This window comes from Hemitrygon akajei, chromosome 14 (genome assembly GCF_048418815.1).
Source record: "Hemitrygon akajei chromosome 14, sHemAka1.3, whole genome shotgun sequence".
NCBI classification, from domain to species: Eukaryota; Metazoa; Chordata; class Chondrichthyes; order Myliobatiformes; family Dasyatidae; genus Hemitrygon; species Hemitrygon akajei.
In genome coordinates this window covers 24,500,597-24,518,711 of record NC_133137.1, presented here as the reverse complement: position 1 = coordinate 24,518,711, position 18,115 = coordinate 24,500,597, and the positions used below count along the sequence as shown (strand labels likewise).

General features: G+C 39.5%; 1 protein-coding gene across 2 annotated transcripts in view; it reads right to left on the bottom strand.

Moving 5' to 3' along the window:
- Positions 1-14,478, bottom strand: part of LOC140738424 (ABC transporter B family member 1-like) — a 146,485-nt gene extending 132,007 nt beyond the window's left edge. Inside the window, exons 1-5 of one of the 2 annotated variants that reach the window (XM_073065695.1) lie at positions 14,392-14,478; positions 13,135-13,282; positions 7,731-8,011; positions 5,674-5,756; positions 853-958 (exon numbers count right to left, since the gene is read on the bottom strand). In XM_073065695.1, the coding sequence (XP_072921796.1) occupies positions 853-958; positions 5,674-5,756; positions 7,731-8,011; positions 13,135-13,246 (582 nt within the window). In that variant the 5' untranslated portion in view covers positions 13,247-13,282; positions 14,392-14,478. Of the gene's footprint in view, positions 1-852; positions 959-5,673; positions 5,757-7,730; positions 8,012-13,134; positions 13,283-14,172; positions 14,333-14,391 lie in introns of those variants that run through there. The other variant, XM_073065696.1, reaches the window with a different exon arrangement.
- Positions 14,479-18,115: the final 3,637 nt, after the last annotated feature.

Below are 18,115 nucleotides of genomic sequence, written 5' to 3'. Positions count from 1 at the left end.
CAGACTAAGAGTTGTCCATCAGTCCTCCAGGTTTGGGTATTCAGTTCAACCCTGACTGGTCAAAAAAAACTGTTATGGAAACAGCAATGTTGAAAACCTTCATTGCTGCCCCAAATGGCAGTGTGTAACAGGCAGTAACTAACTCAGTAGTTCAATCAATGATTAAGCTCAAGAGTCTCAATGCTCAATCTTTTCTATCAGTTATACTTAATTAACAGTTACAACTTACTTTCTAGATTAACTAACACCAAGTTCACCTCTTCCAATAATGAGCATTTTCAATTTAATTGAGATGAAGAAGAATTGACACTCAAAAGAGTCAAACATTTAGCAACAGAACTAAAGAATTTGGTGGCTTGTAAACATCCATGGGGCAATTTGCTACAGTTGTTTTCTCACATCTTCAATCATGTAATATCTGTAGAATATCTGAAAACAGGCTTAAACTGTTTGTGAATTTTTAATGGGGCTTCTACCAATTGTAGTAGGAGAAACACCAGACAACTTTACCTGAACAAAGATTAATATAATAGTTAAGGTAAACAATCCACTATTTATAAACCAAAAAAAACCACCTCTTTTACAAAGTTACAGTGCCCAAAGAAGATGTCATGTTGAAGGCCGCAGTTCTGTAATTCAGTATATAAGCACAATATTTTACCTATCACTTACTTAATTAAAATACATATAATTTATTTAAACAATCAACCAGAAGTTCTTAAAACTCCTGATTAATCGAACAATATTACTTATAAACAACTCCAAGCATGCAAAATAGGATTACACGTCAAATACAAAATTCTTACTTCTAATGTGAAAATACTCATTGAGAAGATGATAAACAGCACTCACATCTTTGGCCAAACAGAAGAGACGCTTAAGATCAGCTTTACTTTTTTGGTCCCTTTCTTCTTCAATGCTTTGCACAATACGGAATATCTGCAACCTTCTCAGGAACCTGAGACAGAAAGTAGTGATTAAAGACAATAACATCCAATTATTTCAACTAGAAACTTTAACAGATCATCCTACATTCCCTGTGTACTGAATACATAGAGCAAATACAATCCCAAAGACTCATTACAGAATGCAAGACCATTTGACAATCTTTCTGCAAGATCATTATTTCCACTCCCCACCTCGATTTTTCTCCTTTGCATACTTATCCAATAATTGAATCCTTTCCCAACAACTTTTCATATAGTGGATTCCAGATTATGACTACTCACTGCACTTCCATTGTTTCTTATATTTTAAGCTTTTAAGTTCTTCCACCATTAGAAACAGTTTCTTCTTTTTCCACAATGTCTAGATGCCTCATGCTTTGAACACCTCTTAAATCATTTCTCAGTATTTCCTGCTCCCAGAAGAATAACACAAACATCTCATATCCTAGTAACTTAAATCCATCTTTCCCAAGATCATTCTGATAAATCTTCTTGTAACTTCTAAAAGTCCTTCCAATCACAAGGTGAACAGAAATGGATGCAATATTCCTAGTGGCAGCTGAACCAACATAAGTTCCTGGTATTTAGTCTATATATCATTCTTCTTACCTAAATGCTTCAATTACATTTCTTCTGTCATTCATCCCCCAATTTCACCCAGCCTATTTATATCCTTGAAGTCTACCACCATGCTTCTCGTTGTTTACCTCACCATTTACCATACAAAAAATTCTGAAACAGAACCCAGCTTATTAACATACAATGCATATTAAACAGTGGCCATCTTTTATTTCCTGGGTACAGTGGTAAATTTACCTACCAACCCATATGTCTTTGAGATGTGTGGGTGAAAAATGGAGCACCTAAGGAAACCCAATCACAGGAACAATATGCAATTCCACACACATATCGAATCCAAGGTCAGGATTAAACCTGGTTCTTTGGAACTGTGAGACATCACTGTGCTATCTACAGTACTGTGCAAAAGTCTCAGGTACACATATATATAGCTAGTGTGTTAAGACTTTGTAAATCTAATGGGAGCAAAGGATGTTAGGAATTTCGAGTATGGAGCGTCATGGGAGTGGTGTGGGACAGGTGGCAGAGACTAAGTGCCAGGGGAAGGCGGTGGCATGGATGCGGACACACCCAGCTCTGAGACACCAGACAAGGTCATTTGATTCCAAACAATTGATCATTACAGAATGGCTCTCTGGTGCTTCTTTCTCAACAACCTCCCCTCCTTTCTCACCATGATTCCCCTCTCCCTGCCCCTTCCTACTCTCAGTCCACAATAGAGACCCACGTCAGAATCAGGTTTATCAGCACTCACATGTCACGAAATTTGGGTTTTTTTGTAGTAGTACAGTACAATATATAAAATTACTATAGTACTGTGCAAAAGTCTTAGGCACATATACATACGAGCCTAAGTCTTTCGCACAGTCCTAAGTAAGCTCTACTCTTAAGTTAAAACTCTTGCACCTTTGAATTTGCTCCTTTTCGATAGCTCTCTATCTTTCCCACAGGCCAACAGTCTATTGAATACTGTATACCCAAAAGGATAATGGTACCTCTATTACTTCTTAACTCTAGCTTAATAAAATGTATCTTCCCAAGCGAGCACTATTCCTTTAATCAGTAACATTACATGCCTTCTTCCTTACTTGAATCACTGAAAATTTAGCAATTAATCCTATCCTGAGGTAGGAATTATGCTGTGACAATATAATAATCCTTTGCAGCTATCTGAACTGTAGCTTACCAGAGTTATTTTGATATGTGCACTATGGAATGATCTGCCTTGTCTAACTGTAAGTCTGTCATACTACTCAAACCTGATGATAAATATTAAAATTATCCTAATTTTGATACAACTGGAAAAAGCAGTCATCTATTATTTTTGCATCTCTCTTAAATTGTTCCAAATCTATTAACTTACAAACACTAGACCATAAGAGATGGGAGGAGAATTAGGCCATCTGTCCCATCGAGTCTGCTCCACCATTCTAAACAACTAATGTCAACATATAATCACTGTCCTCTACTTCATTGGCACAACAACTGTTTTAACCACAACAAGGCTTCAAGGAAAAGTGCCCAACTGATATATACAGTGGCATGCAAAAGTTTGAGCACCCCTGGTAAAAATTCCTGTTACTGTGAATAGCTAAGCAAGTAAAAGATGTCCTGATTTCCAAAAGGCATAAAGTTAAAGATGATGCATTTCTTTAATATTTTAAGCAAGATTACTTTTTTATTTCCATCTTTTACAGTTCCAAAATAACAAAACAGGAAAAGGACCTGAAGCAAAAATTTGGGCATCTTGCATGGTCACTACTTAGTAACACCCCCTTTGGCATGTATCACAGCCTGTAAACGCTTTCTGTAGCCAGCTAAGAGTCTTTCAACTCTTGTTTGGGGGATTTTCGTCCATTCTTCCTTGCAAAAGGCTTCTAGTTTTGTGAGATTCTTGGGCCGTCTTAGATAGATAGATAGATAGATACTTTATTCATCCCCATGGGGAAATTCAACATTTTTTCCAGTGTCCCATACACTTATTGTAGCAAAACTAATTACATACAATACTTAACTCAGTATAAATATGATATGCATCTAAAATCACCCTCTCAAAAAAACATTAATAAATAGCTTTTAAAAAGTTCTTAAATAGTTTACTAAAATACATTGAATGGTAACTAAGCTCAGTCCTAACCCCGGCACTTTAACATATCTTGCCCTGGCGGTTGAATTGTAAAGCCGAATGGCATTGGGGAGTAATGATCTCTTCATCCTGTCTGAGGAGCATTGCATCGATAGCAACCTGCCGCTGAAGCTGCTTCTCTGTCTCTGGATGGTGCTATGCAGAGGATGTTCAGGGTTTTCCATGATTGACCGTAGCCTACTCAGCGCCCTTCGCTCTGCTACCGATGTCATACTCTCCAGTTCTGTGCCCACGACAGAGCCTGCCTTCCTTACCAGCTTATTAATACATGAGGCGTCCCTCTTCTTAATGCTGCCTCCCCAACACGCCACCACAAAGAGGGCGCTCTCCACAACTGACCTATAGAACTTGCATGCACTACTCTTTTGAGGTCTATCCACAGATTTTCGATGATGTTTAGGTCGGGGGACTGTAAGGACCATGGCAAAACCTTCAACTTGCACCTCTTGAGGTAGTCCATTGTGGATTTTCAGGTGGGTTTAGGATCATTATCCTATTGTAGAAGCCATCCTCTTTTTATCTCCAGCTTTTTTTTTACAGACAGTGTGATGTTTGTTTCCAGAATTTGCTGGTATTTAATTGAATTAATTCTTCCCTCTACCAGTGAAATGTTCCCCATGCCACTGGCTGCAACACAAGCCCAAAGCATGATTGATCCACCCCCGTGCTTAACAGTTGGAGAGGTGTTCTTTTCATGAAATTCTGCACCCTTTCTTCTCCAAACATACCTTTGCTCATTGCGGCCAAAAAGTTATATTTTAACTTCATCAGTCCACAGGACTTGTTTCCAAAATGCATCAGGCTTGTTTAGATGTTCCTTTGCAAACTTCTGAAGCTGAATTTTGTGGTGAGGATGCAGGAAAGGTTTTCTTCTGATGACTCTTAGATGAAGGTCATATTTGAGCAGGTGTCACTGCATAGCAGAACAGTGCACCACCACTCCAGAGTCTGCTAAATCTTCCTGAAGGTCTTTTGCATTCAAATGCGGGTTTTAATTTGCTTCTCTAGCAATCCTACAAGCAGTTCTCTCGGAAAGTTTTCTTGGTCTTCCAGATCTCAACTTGACCTCCACCGTTCCTGCTAAATGCCATATCTTAATTACATTATGAACTCAGGAAATGGCTACCTGAAAACGCTTTGCTATCTTCTTATAGCCTTCTCCTGCTTTGTGGGCATCATTTATTTTAATTTTCAGAGTGCTAGGCGGCTGCTTCGATGAGGCTATGGCTGCTGGTTGTTGGCACAAGGTTTGGGGAGTCAGGGTGTTTATAAAGCTTTGAAATTGCATCACCTGGCCTTTTCTAACAATGACTGTGAACAAGCCATAGCCCTAACAAGCTAATGAAGGTCTGAGACCTTCGTAAAAGAGATCTGAGAGCTGAAATCTCTTGGGGTGCCCAAACTTTTGCATGGTGCTCCTTCCCTTTCTTTCCACTCTAAAATTGTACAAGACAAAAATAATACACTAATCTTGCTTAAAATGTTGAAAAGAATGTTTCATCTTTAACTTTATGACTTTTGGAGATCAATTCATCTTCTACTCCTTAACTATTCACAGAAACAGAAATTTTCACCAGGGGTGCCCAAACTTTTGCATGCCACTATATTTTGGTGGTGTCAGTGAGGAAAGATTGCTGGCAGAAACACCAAGAAATTCCGCAGCTTTTCCTGGAAATTGCCACAGATCCCGACATCTAGCTACAGATAACAATATCACACAGTTTCAGCACATTCTAGACTAGCATTCAGTCCAGTAATAATAGAGTCAAGTTCATACTTAAGTCAGCCCTGGATGTTTCACAGATGAACCAAAGCTTTAACCTTAACCTTCATCACATTCATGCTTTCTCAGTTTTATCTGATCACCTTGTCAGGTATTACTTGCAAAAGTTACACCCAGAACATTAAAAACTTTCAGAAGCAATTAAATTGCTACAGAACAAAGTACAACTGCTTATTAAGATGCATTTAGATTTTTTCAACAATTTCAGTGTCCTTTACCTGTTACAAAAAACACAAAAGGGGAACTCAACCAGGCTGAATACCACGGTAGAAATACAAACAATCTTGAAAGTTAGATGCATCTGTCAATGGGGGGAGAAAAAGTCTTATTAAAAACAATTCAGTTAACATAATCTTATAAGTTTTTAATCTTCATGCACAAAAACAGTATGATATATCATCTATTTTATATGGGATAACATTGCCCAGTGACTATTACATGACTGTAAACAGATCTGGATAACATGCAGGTTATCTAGATTACAAATCATGCACTTTTAAATAGAGAAAATGTACAGTGGATCCTATTCTAGAAGAATATTAAAAGAAACCATGGAATCTGAAATGACAAGATTCCTTTTTCCAAGAACACTGATGAAAGAAGAGATCAAACAGTCCAACTCTGATGGCTCCTAGTTACAGATCATTTCTCAATAGAACCCATAAAGTTGATCATTATACTATATGCAAAGTAAGATTTTGAACTATTTCTATAGAAGAGCAAGTTCTTTTGACAGAAAATGTGAAGCTTATTACCTATAAACAGACCTAAATAAGTAAAATCAAAGCCATTTTAAGTCTTGTTCCTCAGTTTGCAGGGTATTTGCAAACATTGTAAAGATTATTTGTTAGATTAAGATGAACAGAAAATATTTGTATAATAATCTTGTTTGGGGATGTGAAGTTACTTTATTTCATACAGTAGGTTTTAAAAAATAAACCAACAGCCAGTCTCATATATGCTGATTAAAATTGATATGTGACAAAGGGTAGTGGGATGTGGACCTGATTCAGCCTAGAACAATAACAGAACTGATGCCTCAATCAAAAAAATAAGAAAAAAAGTAATTTCTACAGAGTTCTGCATTCCAGGAGTACGTTGTGTTCATACAAATCGTATCACAACTTTTTATAAAGCAAAGTCATGAAAAAACATGATTTTTTAAAAACTGTGCTTTATTTACTTTTATTCCCACCACACACAAATTCTGTAAGATTACATTTTATACTTTATCTTAAACTTTTATGTAGTGCTTTGTGAATTCCCTAAGGGTGAAATGCTGTTACCAAATGGCCATAAATTAGGGGTGTCCTGTATTTTCTTTAGTTCACACAACTTTGAGCCAGACATCCATAACTTTTGTTAATGCTGTGAAGCAGCTTTAATAACTTTTAAATAGAACCAACATTCAGGGAATTTAAAAACATTTAAAACTGATGTAAATAATTGAAAACTAAATGTCTAAAAGAATAGAGTTAATCTAAATCACATTATCTTTACTGATCAGCAAGTGCTTTAAAGGGAAAAAATATAAATAATATACCTTTTCTAATCCACTGGACAAGAATTACCAATGGAACGCGTGGGATCTTCAATAGTTGGCCAATTTAACCCACTGTGGGATTGGTAAGAGAATTCATCAATATCCCACCTAGGCCAAGCTCTGCCAATATACTCCACATGGATTCCATCCGCAGGGCATAATAGATAGTAATGCTAATGCCTCACACCTCTAATAATTCAGGTACAATTCTGAGCTTCAGTGCTTTCCATGTGGAGTTTGCATGTTCCTTCTGTGACCTTATGGATTTCTTCTACGTGCTTCAGTTTCCTCCCATATCATAAAGACAGGCTGGTTGATGGGAAGCTTAAAATAGCCAATTACCCTGCTGTAATAGGTGGTATGAGAATCAACGTGGATGTCATAGGCATGCAAAAGAAAATAGGTTTCCATGAAATAATTGCGTGAAGGGATTGTTCCAAGTACCAGCATAAGCGTAATGGGTCAAGCAGCCTCCTTCTATGTTAGAAGGAAATATGAAGTAATTTACAAAATAGGCATTATCACATTTAACCCGCCAGTCTCAAACATACAGTATTTAGCCAATATTTACTCCTAAGGTTATGGTCCAACTGAGGTGGTTCCAAAGCAAGGAAGATTCAATACACTTTTGCTCCCAGTTGTCCAAAATATATAATCCTATATCCCTTACAATTATTAAAGCAATGTTTAATACAAATTTAAGAAATTACACTGATCAAAAGCACCATTTACCTCTTTATAACTCTGCGTGACAAGAACTGTAATTCCTTTGGCAATTGTATATGCAACCCAGAGACCTGAGATGGTGAAACTAATCAGGTGCAGGAATTCCCTTTTTCTTTTAAGATTGCAATTGTTAAGATCATCAATCTGTTTCAGGGCAATAGATTCCATTGTCAAGTAAATTACTATAAGAATACACGTTTTCATTGTGCAAAATGCCGCAAGATCAAAAGTTGACTTCCAGAAGCACCACTTAAGTACATCATTTTCCAAATAGTGAGAGCGACCACCTTGGAAAAAAAAGCAAACAGGTGAAATAAAAGGTCAGAGTCAAAATGAATGGAAGGCAATGCCACAAAACAGAATTAAGTATGAAATGTATGCATTTTTTAAAAAGTCAATTCTAAGCTTTGAAAATTTCCTACGTACATATTTCTACATTTCAACATAACTGAAATTAAATATTCTCATTTTTTATTGATACCTAAAAGCTTTTACCACTTTAAAACATGAAAAAGAATTAAATATTCTCAAGTATCTAAAATACTTTATGGAACATCTAATGTGAAATTTTCTTCTCCTGTTCGATAATTCTACATGTAGCAGTTACTTTTGAACAAATCAAAACCACTTAAACTAAGCACTGGGGTGGGGGGGGGGGGAATACTCTATGATACGCTCACTATCCATCCAGTAGTTTCAAACTACATTCGATCTTTTATTAAGAAATCAGCAAAATGAACAATCTGAAAAAAAGATAACAACAAATTAAACTAAAACTAGTGATATAATGAAATAAACAGACTTATTGTATTAAACATACCTCAACCAAGCATTCTTAAATGTATTCAAAAATATTCAAGCATATTTGAGTGAATTAAATGGTCAAAGATGATACCACCCCTAGCCCACCCTCAAGCTCCACCCACTGGCCCAAAGACAAAGCATGAATATGTAACTGAACTCTCCACTTCTACCATGCCCCAACCCAAATGACTAACTACGCATAATAAACACAGAACAAAATACAATACATATAGAAAATAGATACATAGCTCCTGCACTACATATTCAAGGTAAACTACCGGAACCTCACTCCCCAGATATAACTTTATTGAAAATACAGTATGTCAAGACAACTGCTCAAAATTTGTTCCCCCAATTCCAAGTGCACCCCTATTCTACTCATTTACTACCTTTAACGTTCTATTAGATGGCCAGTGACACTACTCATCGAAACACAAGCAGAAGGATGAGATTTTTCCTCTTGGTGCCCAGGACAGAAAGATAAAATGTTATTTAAAAAAACAACCCGTCTGCACAGCTGTATTGATTATGCAAATTGTTAACTTATGGGGCTCAAAAATTTTAATCATTTCACCACCATGCAGCTTTGCTGTAACACTCGTCAGAAAAAGTTCAAAATTTTGATCTAGGGCATGATTAAAAAGTAACTGTCAACCACTAATTCCAAACTTAGCAATTACCCATATCTGACCCAGAAACTGGCAGCGTTATCAAGAACAAGAAACAAAGCAAGTTTCTATTTAATTAGGTCTACTAAAGACTTTGACAGTTATCGTTTTTTTTGCATCCATGTGCTCTCATTAATTAAGATTTTCTTTCACTTAAGTCTAGTTTTGTAGTTCTGATGAAAGGTCACTGATCTGAGAACATTAACTCTGTCTTACAACAGATGCTTCCAGCATTTTTTGTGTTTACCTCATCATGATAAGGAATAACACATTAACTCCGGAAATCTGCATTTGCTTTGAAAGTTTACTTAACTTGTCAACACTGAGTAGGATCAAAAGTTTACTGAAAGAATGTTTAAGATGATTACATTACAACAATCAGATTGAAACTCTTCTGTCCCACCACATCCAATCACAAGCAGCCAGTGATAAATAAACAAGAGAAGAATGAGTCCTGACGAAGGGTCTCAGCCCGAAATGTCGACAGCGCTTCTCCCTATAGATGCTGCCTGGCATCTATACCTGGCATCTTCCACCAGCATTTTGTGTGTGTTGTTAAGAGAAGAATAGGCCCGTAAATGTCTCCATCAAACAAAGCCAAAATACAAGTCTAAAAAGTCACAGTTGAGACATTTGCAATCGCTTACATCTAGAAGAGCAAGGTAGCTGATCAATCTGTCTTTCTCTATGAGCCTACCAGCAGAACTTCCATGGTTTTTCTTTGTTTCATGGCTATCTGGAGAAGATTAATCTCAGAGTTGTATACGGAGACATACTTTGATAATAAGTGAACCTTTGAACCTTTCTGAACCTCTTAAACCAACTTAATGCAAAAGAAAGGCTTGATATAGCGGATGCAAAGCTAGCTGTCAATCTTCACCACAATATAGTTCAATTGTATTTGAAGACTAACCCCGTCTCTAGTACAGGTACAACACTGATCAACATGACAATGTAGAAAATTACCCAGGAATGGCACTATCATAAAATGTAGAACAATTCTAATCTTGGCCATTAATACCTCATCATTACCTGCAATCATTAGTGAAGGAATGGAAGGACGATCTCATCAGCTGTGCTATTAAGCAACACTCACAGACCAATAACCAGCTTACCAAAAATAATGATGGGGCATAAACAGCATCAGTAGAATGATGCACAATTTACAACCCTAAACATTGATTCCCTCCACCACAACCCAGTGTGGCCACAATGGGCAGCACTCATACAATGCATTGTCAAAACTTGTCAAAGCTCTCCTGAATATACCTCACTGTGACTGGTAGCTTCTGTACTCCAAAATGTTCAAGGTGGCAAGCACCTTTGGAACAGGAAATTTTCCTCTGCAGCAGACATCTAGTAATGACCATCATTAAGTGCCATGGTATATGACGTGGGCAAACATGGTCAAAGATGAAAAATGAGCAACATATACCAACCTTGCTAGCAACATCCACTGCACATCTCACAAGTACAGAGTACAGAAGTCAGCGATGATCTTATAGAGGCATACAGAGGTGAGGGGCATAGATACAGAGGGCATTTAGTATTGTTTGTGGGTTTGGGGGAAATAAGAATGAGAAGGCATGAGTTTAAGTTGAGTGGGGAAAGATTTACTAAGAACTTGAGGGGCAACTGAGTGTAAACAAGCTACTTGAAGCAGGTAAAATAATGCCTTTCAAAAGACAATTGGACAGGTATATGGATTGGAGCAGTTTAGAAGGATATGGGCCAAAACCCAAGCAAATAAGACAAGCCCGGATGGCCTCTTGGTCAGTTGTGCTGAAGGACCTGTTTCCATGTTGTATGATTCTATAGAACAGAACTTTTATTGTCTTTGCTCAAGACAACGAGATTGCAGTGCTACTCCAGTCCATGCAAAACAGACATTCACAATGTGTGTGGTGCCGCTCAATTCAAAAAATAATCTGTTACGTACCCGTGACACGTGACAGTGGTACCCTTGTCACGTGACTGGGGTTGAAGTTATACTGGACTTGAGGTAATGGTCTTGTGATGGTGGAGTGATGTCATTTTCCCGCCAGTAGAGGTCATGTGACAGGTCTTTTTTTAAAGGGTATAAAAGGAAGACCCACCCTGTCAGGTGGGGCAGTTTGTGGCGGGATTTGCCAAGCTGACTTCATGTCACTGCGTGATTTAATGTGATGACGCAGTTTAGTTGAAAAATGAAGTTTTATATAATGCCTAAAGTTTAAAAGGTCATTGCCAGCGGTTTCTTTGCTGGTGGAGAGTGAAGATAAGAATTTGGAAGATAGAAATCGAGGAGAATCGATTTTCGACGGTGGATTGGTTACGACCTTATTTGATCCTCATTCGGAAGGATTTTGTTGACTGTTCTCGTGTTAATCTCCGCTGGGATAGCGGGAGATTGAGAATAGTGTGGAAGAAAGGTCAGTACCTTTAAGCCGTTATATTTCATAAAATTCTTCGTGGGAAAGTTCGACGCCGGGGGAATCGAAGGACAACGACGTGGAAGAGAATTTAAATCGCTTTAAAAAGTCTCTCCTTTTAAAAGGACTGTGAGCTTTTGAACTTTCGGCATACCGCTTTAAAGAACTGTTTTTTTTTCGGCATACCGCTTTAAAGAACTTTTTTTTTCAATACCGCTTTAAAGACTGTTTGGACTGCAACGCTATTAAGAACTGTTTACGCTGTCGCACAGCAGCTGTTTTCCGGTTACGTTTGAGTTTGTTTACTTTTGAGGGGGTTTGTTTTCAGTGTTTAATAAACGTGTTATTTGTTATAAAAACCCTTGCCTAACTCATATATATTTATTGTTGCCTGAATATGTAACAAATCTCATATTTACATGCAATATGTGACCTTGATAGTCCATAACACTCAAAGGCTATTGGCAAGCTGGGGTACAGCATTATTTAGCTACATAACAACGCTAGAGAAGAAGCTATTTTTCAGTCTTAATAAGAAATTCTTAAAGTGTCATCAAAGAGTCTTCGGGAGGTGGAGTGAGGTTAAGATGGCGCTAAATGGTGACTCATTTGCTTGCATCTTCGGAAACAACTCTATTTCCATCTTTAATATCTTTATTTTCCCCTTTAAGGGCTCTTTTGAAGACCCTGACCTGGAATTACATGCTGACTTCGGTTCCTTGTGGGAATGGGACCTGTCCTCAGGGTTTCAGGACTGGCCGTTGAGAGTCCGGCTCGAATTCGGAAGCCTCAGATCTCGGGGCCCTGGAGACGGGAGTTCAAGGGTCGGTGTCATGGCACAAGGTCCGTGTGTTGTCGGGGGAGTCGGGATATCTGCTGTGGGTCCAAAGACCCCGGATCTTTGCGATCTTCGGGCACAGAGTTCAAAAAAAGCGACGTAACAGACTTTTAACATCATAAAACAGCGAGTTGTTTGTTATGTTTCCCCGCTCACTGGGAAAATGGAGGTACCTCCCTCTCCCTTATTAGGGAGAGAGAGAATCTGCAGTATGTCGAATGCCGGGTGAAACGTGAAGTCTTCGGGGTACTGCAAGTCTGTGTCTTTGCTATTGCTTTGTTCACGCTTGGGTGTTCGATGACAGTATCGATGCCAATGCTTTTTTTTTGCTGGTGGGGGGGGGGATTGTTGCTCGCTGCCGCTTATTGCGGGAGGAAGGGGAGCTGGGGTGGACTTTGGGGTTCTTACTTTGTCATTTATTCGTTAGGGCACTTCTCTGTTTTCGCGGATGTTGCGAAGAAAAAGCATTTCAGGATGTATACTGTATACATTTCTCTAACATTAAATTGGACCGTTGAACCTTTGAAGAGTCAGTCTATATTCATATAGAGTCTATGTAGTATAGTATCATATAGTCATGTTATCAAAAGCTATCATTCTATTTATGCAAATGAAATGTTTTTAATTTCCCACTCAAATCAATTAAAATCAATTAGCTCTTGCCATCAACAATGATAAAAATACATTACCTAAAATCCAGAGCATGATGGTAGATATTCCATCCACAAATAGAATTATATTAATAAGAGGGATGAATCTAACAGCAGGCAATCTGTAATAGTACATACTATCTTGCGCCATTTTTCTTGCAGCCTCTCCTATTCTTTTTACACCAGCCTGAAACAAGATTAAAACAAAAGTCAACATCACATGATTTAAACAACGGTCTGCAGACACACACAAACATGTTTTGGGGGCTGAAGGTTATTATAAGGAAAATTACTTTGTAATTCTTCTCAACTTCCATAGTTTTGTTTTAAGCAAATCTATAAGTCACATGCAACATAGTTCCTTACTACATGGTCTATTTCTGTTGCAAAATTTCAGCATTACAATGCACATTCTACTGAAATATTATCATTTTAGTTTAGGATTCACTTGTTTAATCAATTGTCAGAGGTTCCAGAAATAATCCATATTTAAAGTCCAAGAGATTTCATCACCATATTTTCACTGAAGATACAGAGAAGCCATTGTAAATCTATTTGGAAAGGAAATAAAACCATTTGACTGCATTCTACAAAATGCACAGAGGATTTTATACAAGAGATTGGACAGCTTTGTCAGTAAGACAAGATCAGAAGATACCACGGCAAAAGACATATAAAAAAATGGCAGTTTAAAAAGCATGTGCAAAAACGAAATTCCCATTGAGAGGCAGTTATACAAACACCTATTAATTATGAAACTGTTCCCAAACTGTAGATAGGAAAAAGGAAAACACTCAATAATTTAGCGACTGCGATAACTTTAAGACACTTTACAGTCAAAATGTACTGCTTGAATAGTTGTCAAGCAATAAATTCAGTAAATCTCTGTTAATTTGATTTTCGGATGCAGCCCTTCAGACGGCTACATCGCGTCAGCCTGGAAACCCATCCATCCCCCAGTGACAGTACCAGTGATGCTGGCAGAATCTGCATGCTCTTTTAGCACAAAAAGCTACGGCCGAACAAACCATACCCTCGATCGGGAAGGTCGCTAAAAAATACTGCGATTTGCGGTACCGTAGATTATCGTGTAACCCCTACAAGACCGATTCCAGATAACGGCGCTGTCCTTCACCCGTCCTCAAGCGCCGGCCCTGATGGCACTGAACGCCGAGACGATATTGCAGGTCTCAGGCGCTCGGCATCCGCCGCTGCACTCCCACAATCAGCAAGGGACGGCCGAATGGAAGGGGCCAGGGACGGCAGCTACCGCCCTCACCACACCCACACACTCACCAGCTTCCGACGCTGCTCGGCTCCACTCCGAGCCTTTCCGGCAGCCCATGGAGATGAACCGGAAACCTCCACCGCGCTCGCGCCAGGTACAGGAGGCGGAGCTCCACGCTCGCGCCAGGTACAGGAGGCGGAGCTCCACGCTCGCGCCAGGTACAGGAGGCGGAGCTCCACGCTCGCGCCAGGTACAGGAGGCGGAGCTCCACGCTCGTCCCAGGTACAGGAGGCGGAGCTCCACGCTCGCGCCAGGAGGCGGAGCTCCACGGTCGTCCCAGGTACAGGAGGCGGAGCTCCAAGCTCGCCCCAGGTACAGGAGGTGGAGCTCCACGCTCGTGCCAGGTACAGGAGGTGGAGCTCCACGCTCGCCCCAGGTACAGGAGGCGCTTCGGATGCAGGAGGCGGAGTTTCAGTCTCATGTCAGGTGCAAGGGGCGGAGCTCTAAGCACGGTCCAGGTGTAGGGGGAGGAGTTCCAGGTGTTCCAGGCGGTGTTTCAGGTTCATGTCAGGTGCAGGTACAGGGACAGAGATACAGGCTCGTGTCAGGTGCAGGGGCGGAGTTATGTGCAGCTGTTGTGTATTTAATATTTTAGTAATATTGCAAATATATTGTTTGATTAAGCATCCTTTATGTAAATAATTCATTACGGGTTATATAAAAAGTACATGAATGGCATATATCATCATGCCGCCACGTCATATGCACACTCCTCGCTTAAACGAGTAAATTTAAAATGAACCCATGACGACTACTTACCTGTTGAAGTACAGTGAGACATTCGAGTTTTTAAAAATCACAGCACTTTTTTTTTCTTCACGAGGTGAAACATGTACAAGTTTTTTTTTAAGCCAGAAAACAGATGAATTCATGGGTTCATAAACAGTGAGTACTGGGTGATAATAATCATAAGTAAAAAAAGACCAGAAATGGCTGATTACATCAGAAAGATAGATGCATTTGATTACACAAAGAATAACTGGATATTGTATACTGAGCAAATTGAGCAGTATTTTGAAGCAAATGAAATAGCCAAAGAAAAGTGAGTGAAAATTTTGCTGCATGCATTGGGTATAAAGGCATAGAGTTTGCTTAGAAACTTGACTGCTCCAACCATACCAGCCAAAATTAGTTTTACTGATATTATGAAAGTAATGCAGGAACATTTAGAACCAAAACCATTGTTAATTGCAGAATGATTTAGATTTCATAAGCGGAATTTAAAGGAAGGGGAGTCCATTTCAGTGTATATGGCTGAATTGAAGAAGTTTGTTGGTGCATTGTCATTTCCACGATGGGATGAGTGATGCACTAAGAGATTATTTATTTTGTGGAATCTTACAAGAAAGCATTCCACAACAGCTCCTAACTGGTGCACAACTTCCATTTAAAAGAGCAGTTGCAATAGCTGTGTGAATGGAAACAGCACACAGAGACGCAACTGAGTTGCAGTCAGGAATGAAAGTGAGCATGAACAGAATTGCAATGTCTAAACAGAAACACAGCTGGCCAAACAAATTGTTTTACTGTTGTGGCAGGGGCTCACGTACACCAGACTAATGCAGGTTTAAAGGCGAAACTTGCAGAAAATGTAACACGCTAGGACACATACAAAGAGCATATCAGGCAGACAAAGATAAATGGAATGCACAGGGAAGAGATAAAGATAAAAAGTCAAGTTGCAGATTCAAAAAAGACCACTAAGCTGTTGATGAAAAATCTGATAATGATGAGAGTGACACTGGTCTGAGTAGCCTTGAGATTTACAATGTGAAAACTAACAAGAGACAAGAAGTATGGCTTACACCAGAAGTGAACGGCAAATTAATTAAAAAGGTATTGGACACTGGATTGACTGTTTCAGTCATTCCACAAAATAATTTTTGAATAGCATTTCAAAGATGCTGAACCGGAGTCTGCAGATAGCCTGTTAAGAACTTATAATGGAGAAAAGATAACTGTAGAGGGAATGACATTTGTAACAGTGAAATACAACAACTAACAAGCCACAATGGGCTTGTTTTCGGTAAAAACAAAAGGCCCAACATTGTGCGGATGTGATTGGCTGAGACAACTACAACTTGATTGGGTACCCATCCACCATTTGCATGCCACATCCCTTGTAATAGCCAACTGAAAGCATAGTAAGAAAGGTACTGGGTGACACCACAGCAGCGTCCTGGGATGGCACTGGAAAACTCAAAACATGTCAGGGGCAGTGTTAAATGAAAATGCCACACCCAAGTTTTACAAAGCCCATTCGATTCCTTACACCATCCATGATAAAGTAGCTAGTGAACTGAAGGAGTTCTTTCCAAGGTTGAGTGGAGCCCACGGGCAATGCCAGTGGTCACACTAACTAAGAAGAATGGGTCTGTCAGGATCTGTGGTAATTTTAAGGTCACCATCAACCCAATTCTAAAAGTAGATGAATACCCTCTGCCCAAGATAGAGGATACTTTTGCAAACCTTTCTGGAGGGAATTATTTCGGCAAAGTGGACTTAGCTGTCGCCTGTCCGCAGATGAAAGTGGAAGAAGAGTCCGAAGTGTTTCTCACCATAAACACTCAAAGGTCTTTACTGCTATAAGGCTTGTTTCTTGGAGTGGCATATACGCCTGGACTCTGGTAGAAAGCTATGGAACAGTTGCCGCAAGGCTGTCCAAGCACTTGGTGTTAACTGGATGACATCATCGTTACCAGTAAGGATGATGAGAAGCATCTCTAAAATCCAAAGATACTGTTGAAAAGATGAGAAGATTATGAGCTCAGATGTTAGAGAGAGTGGCACCCCAGGTCCTTCCGGAGGTGGAGTTCCAGGCTTGCATCAGGTGCAGAGGGTGAAGCTCCAGTTTTGCGAAAGGTACCGATGGAACTCAGGCCGGTGCCTGGAGCAGAGGAGAGGCTCTGAGCTCAACCAGTTACAGGTGCTAGCATTTCCACCAACACCATGTTGCCAGACTCAGTGGTTTGTAGTTTATTTTCATCTCTTTCATTCTTAAATATTGTTATTACATGTACTACTTTCCAACTTACCAGAACTACATTCGAATTTTGGATGGTCACAGCTGACGTGGACATTTCCAGCTCTTTCAACATCTTGAGGTGGAGGTTATTGGATTTCTGAGGTGGCCATTTCTGGATGATGGTCCACGTGCCAGTCTTCTGTTCCCACTCTGCTGACAGACTCTCACCTACCAGCCCGCTGAGAGAAGACCTTCCAACACTTCTGGTCACAAAAGAAGTAGCAAGGATTAAAAAGCTCTGTCTGCACCACCGGCAGGAGTAGGTTGTAAAGACTCAGACCTCTATTGCTAAAAGGGAAATTTGGCTCTGAAGAAATGTGCTGGACAGTCCCCAAGTGGGAAGGAAACATTCTTAGAGATGACACAGAAAGAATTCCACCAAGTAAGATGAAATTCCATACTGAAAGGGGGAAAGTAGTGCCAATCCCATAATCCACTAAATCCATTCACTTTGCCTTTGCTTCTTTTCTCTGTCCTTAATTTACTCCTCTTTTTCCCTTTCTTATTTCCTGTTCTCACCATTATCTTTCCCAATCCTTTTACTCCTTTCTCTTATCTCTATTTATCTTTACCATCTATATTCCGCATATTTCCCATGTATACTCAGAGGCTGCTTTATTAGCTTCGCTGTACACCTGTTCATTAATGCAAATACCTAATCAGCAAATAATGTGGCAGCAACTCAAAGCAAAAACAAACATGCAGGC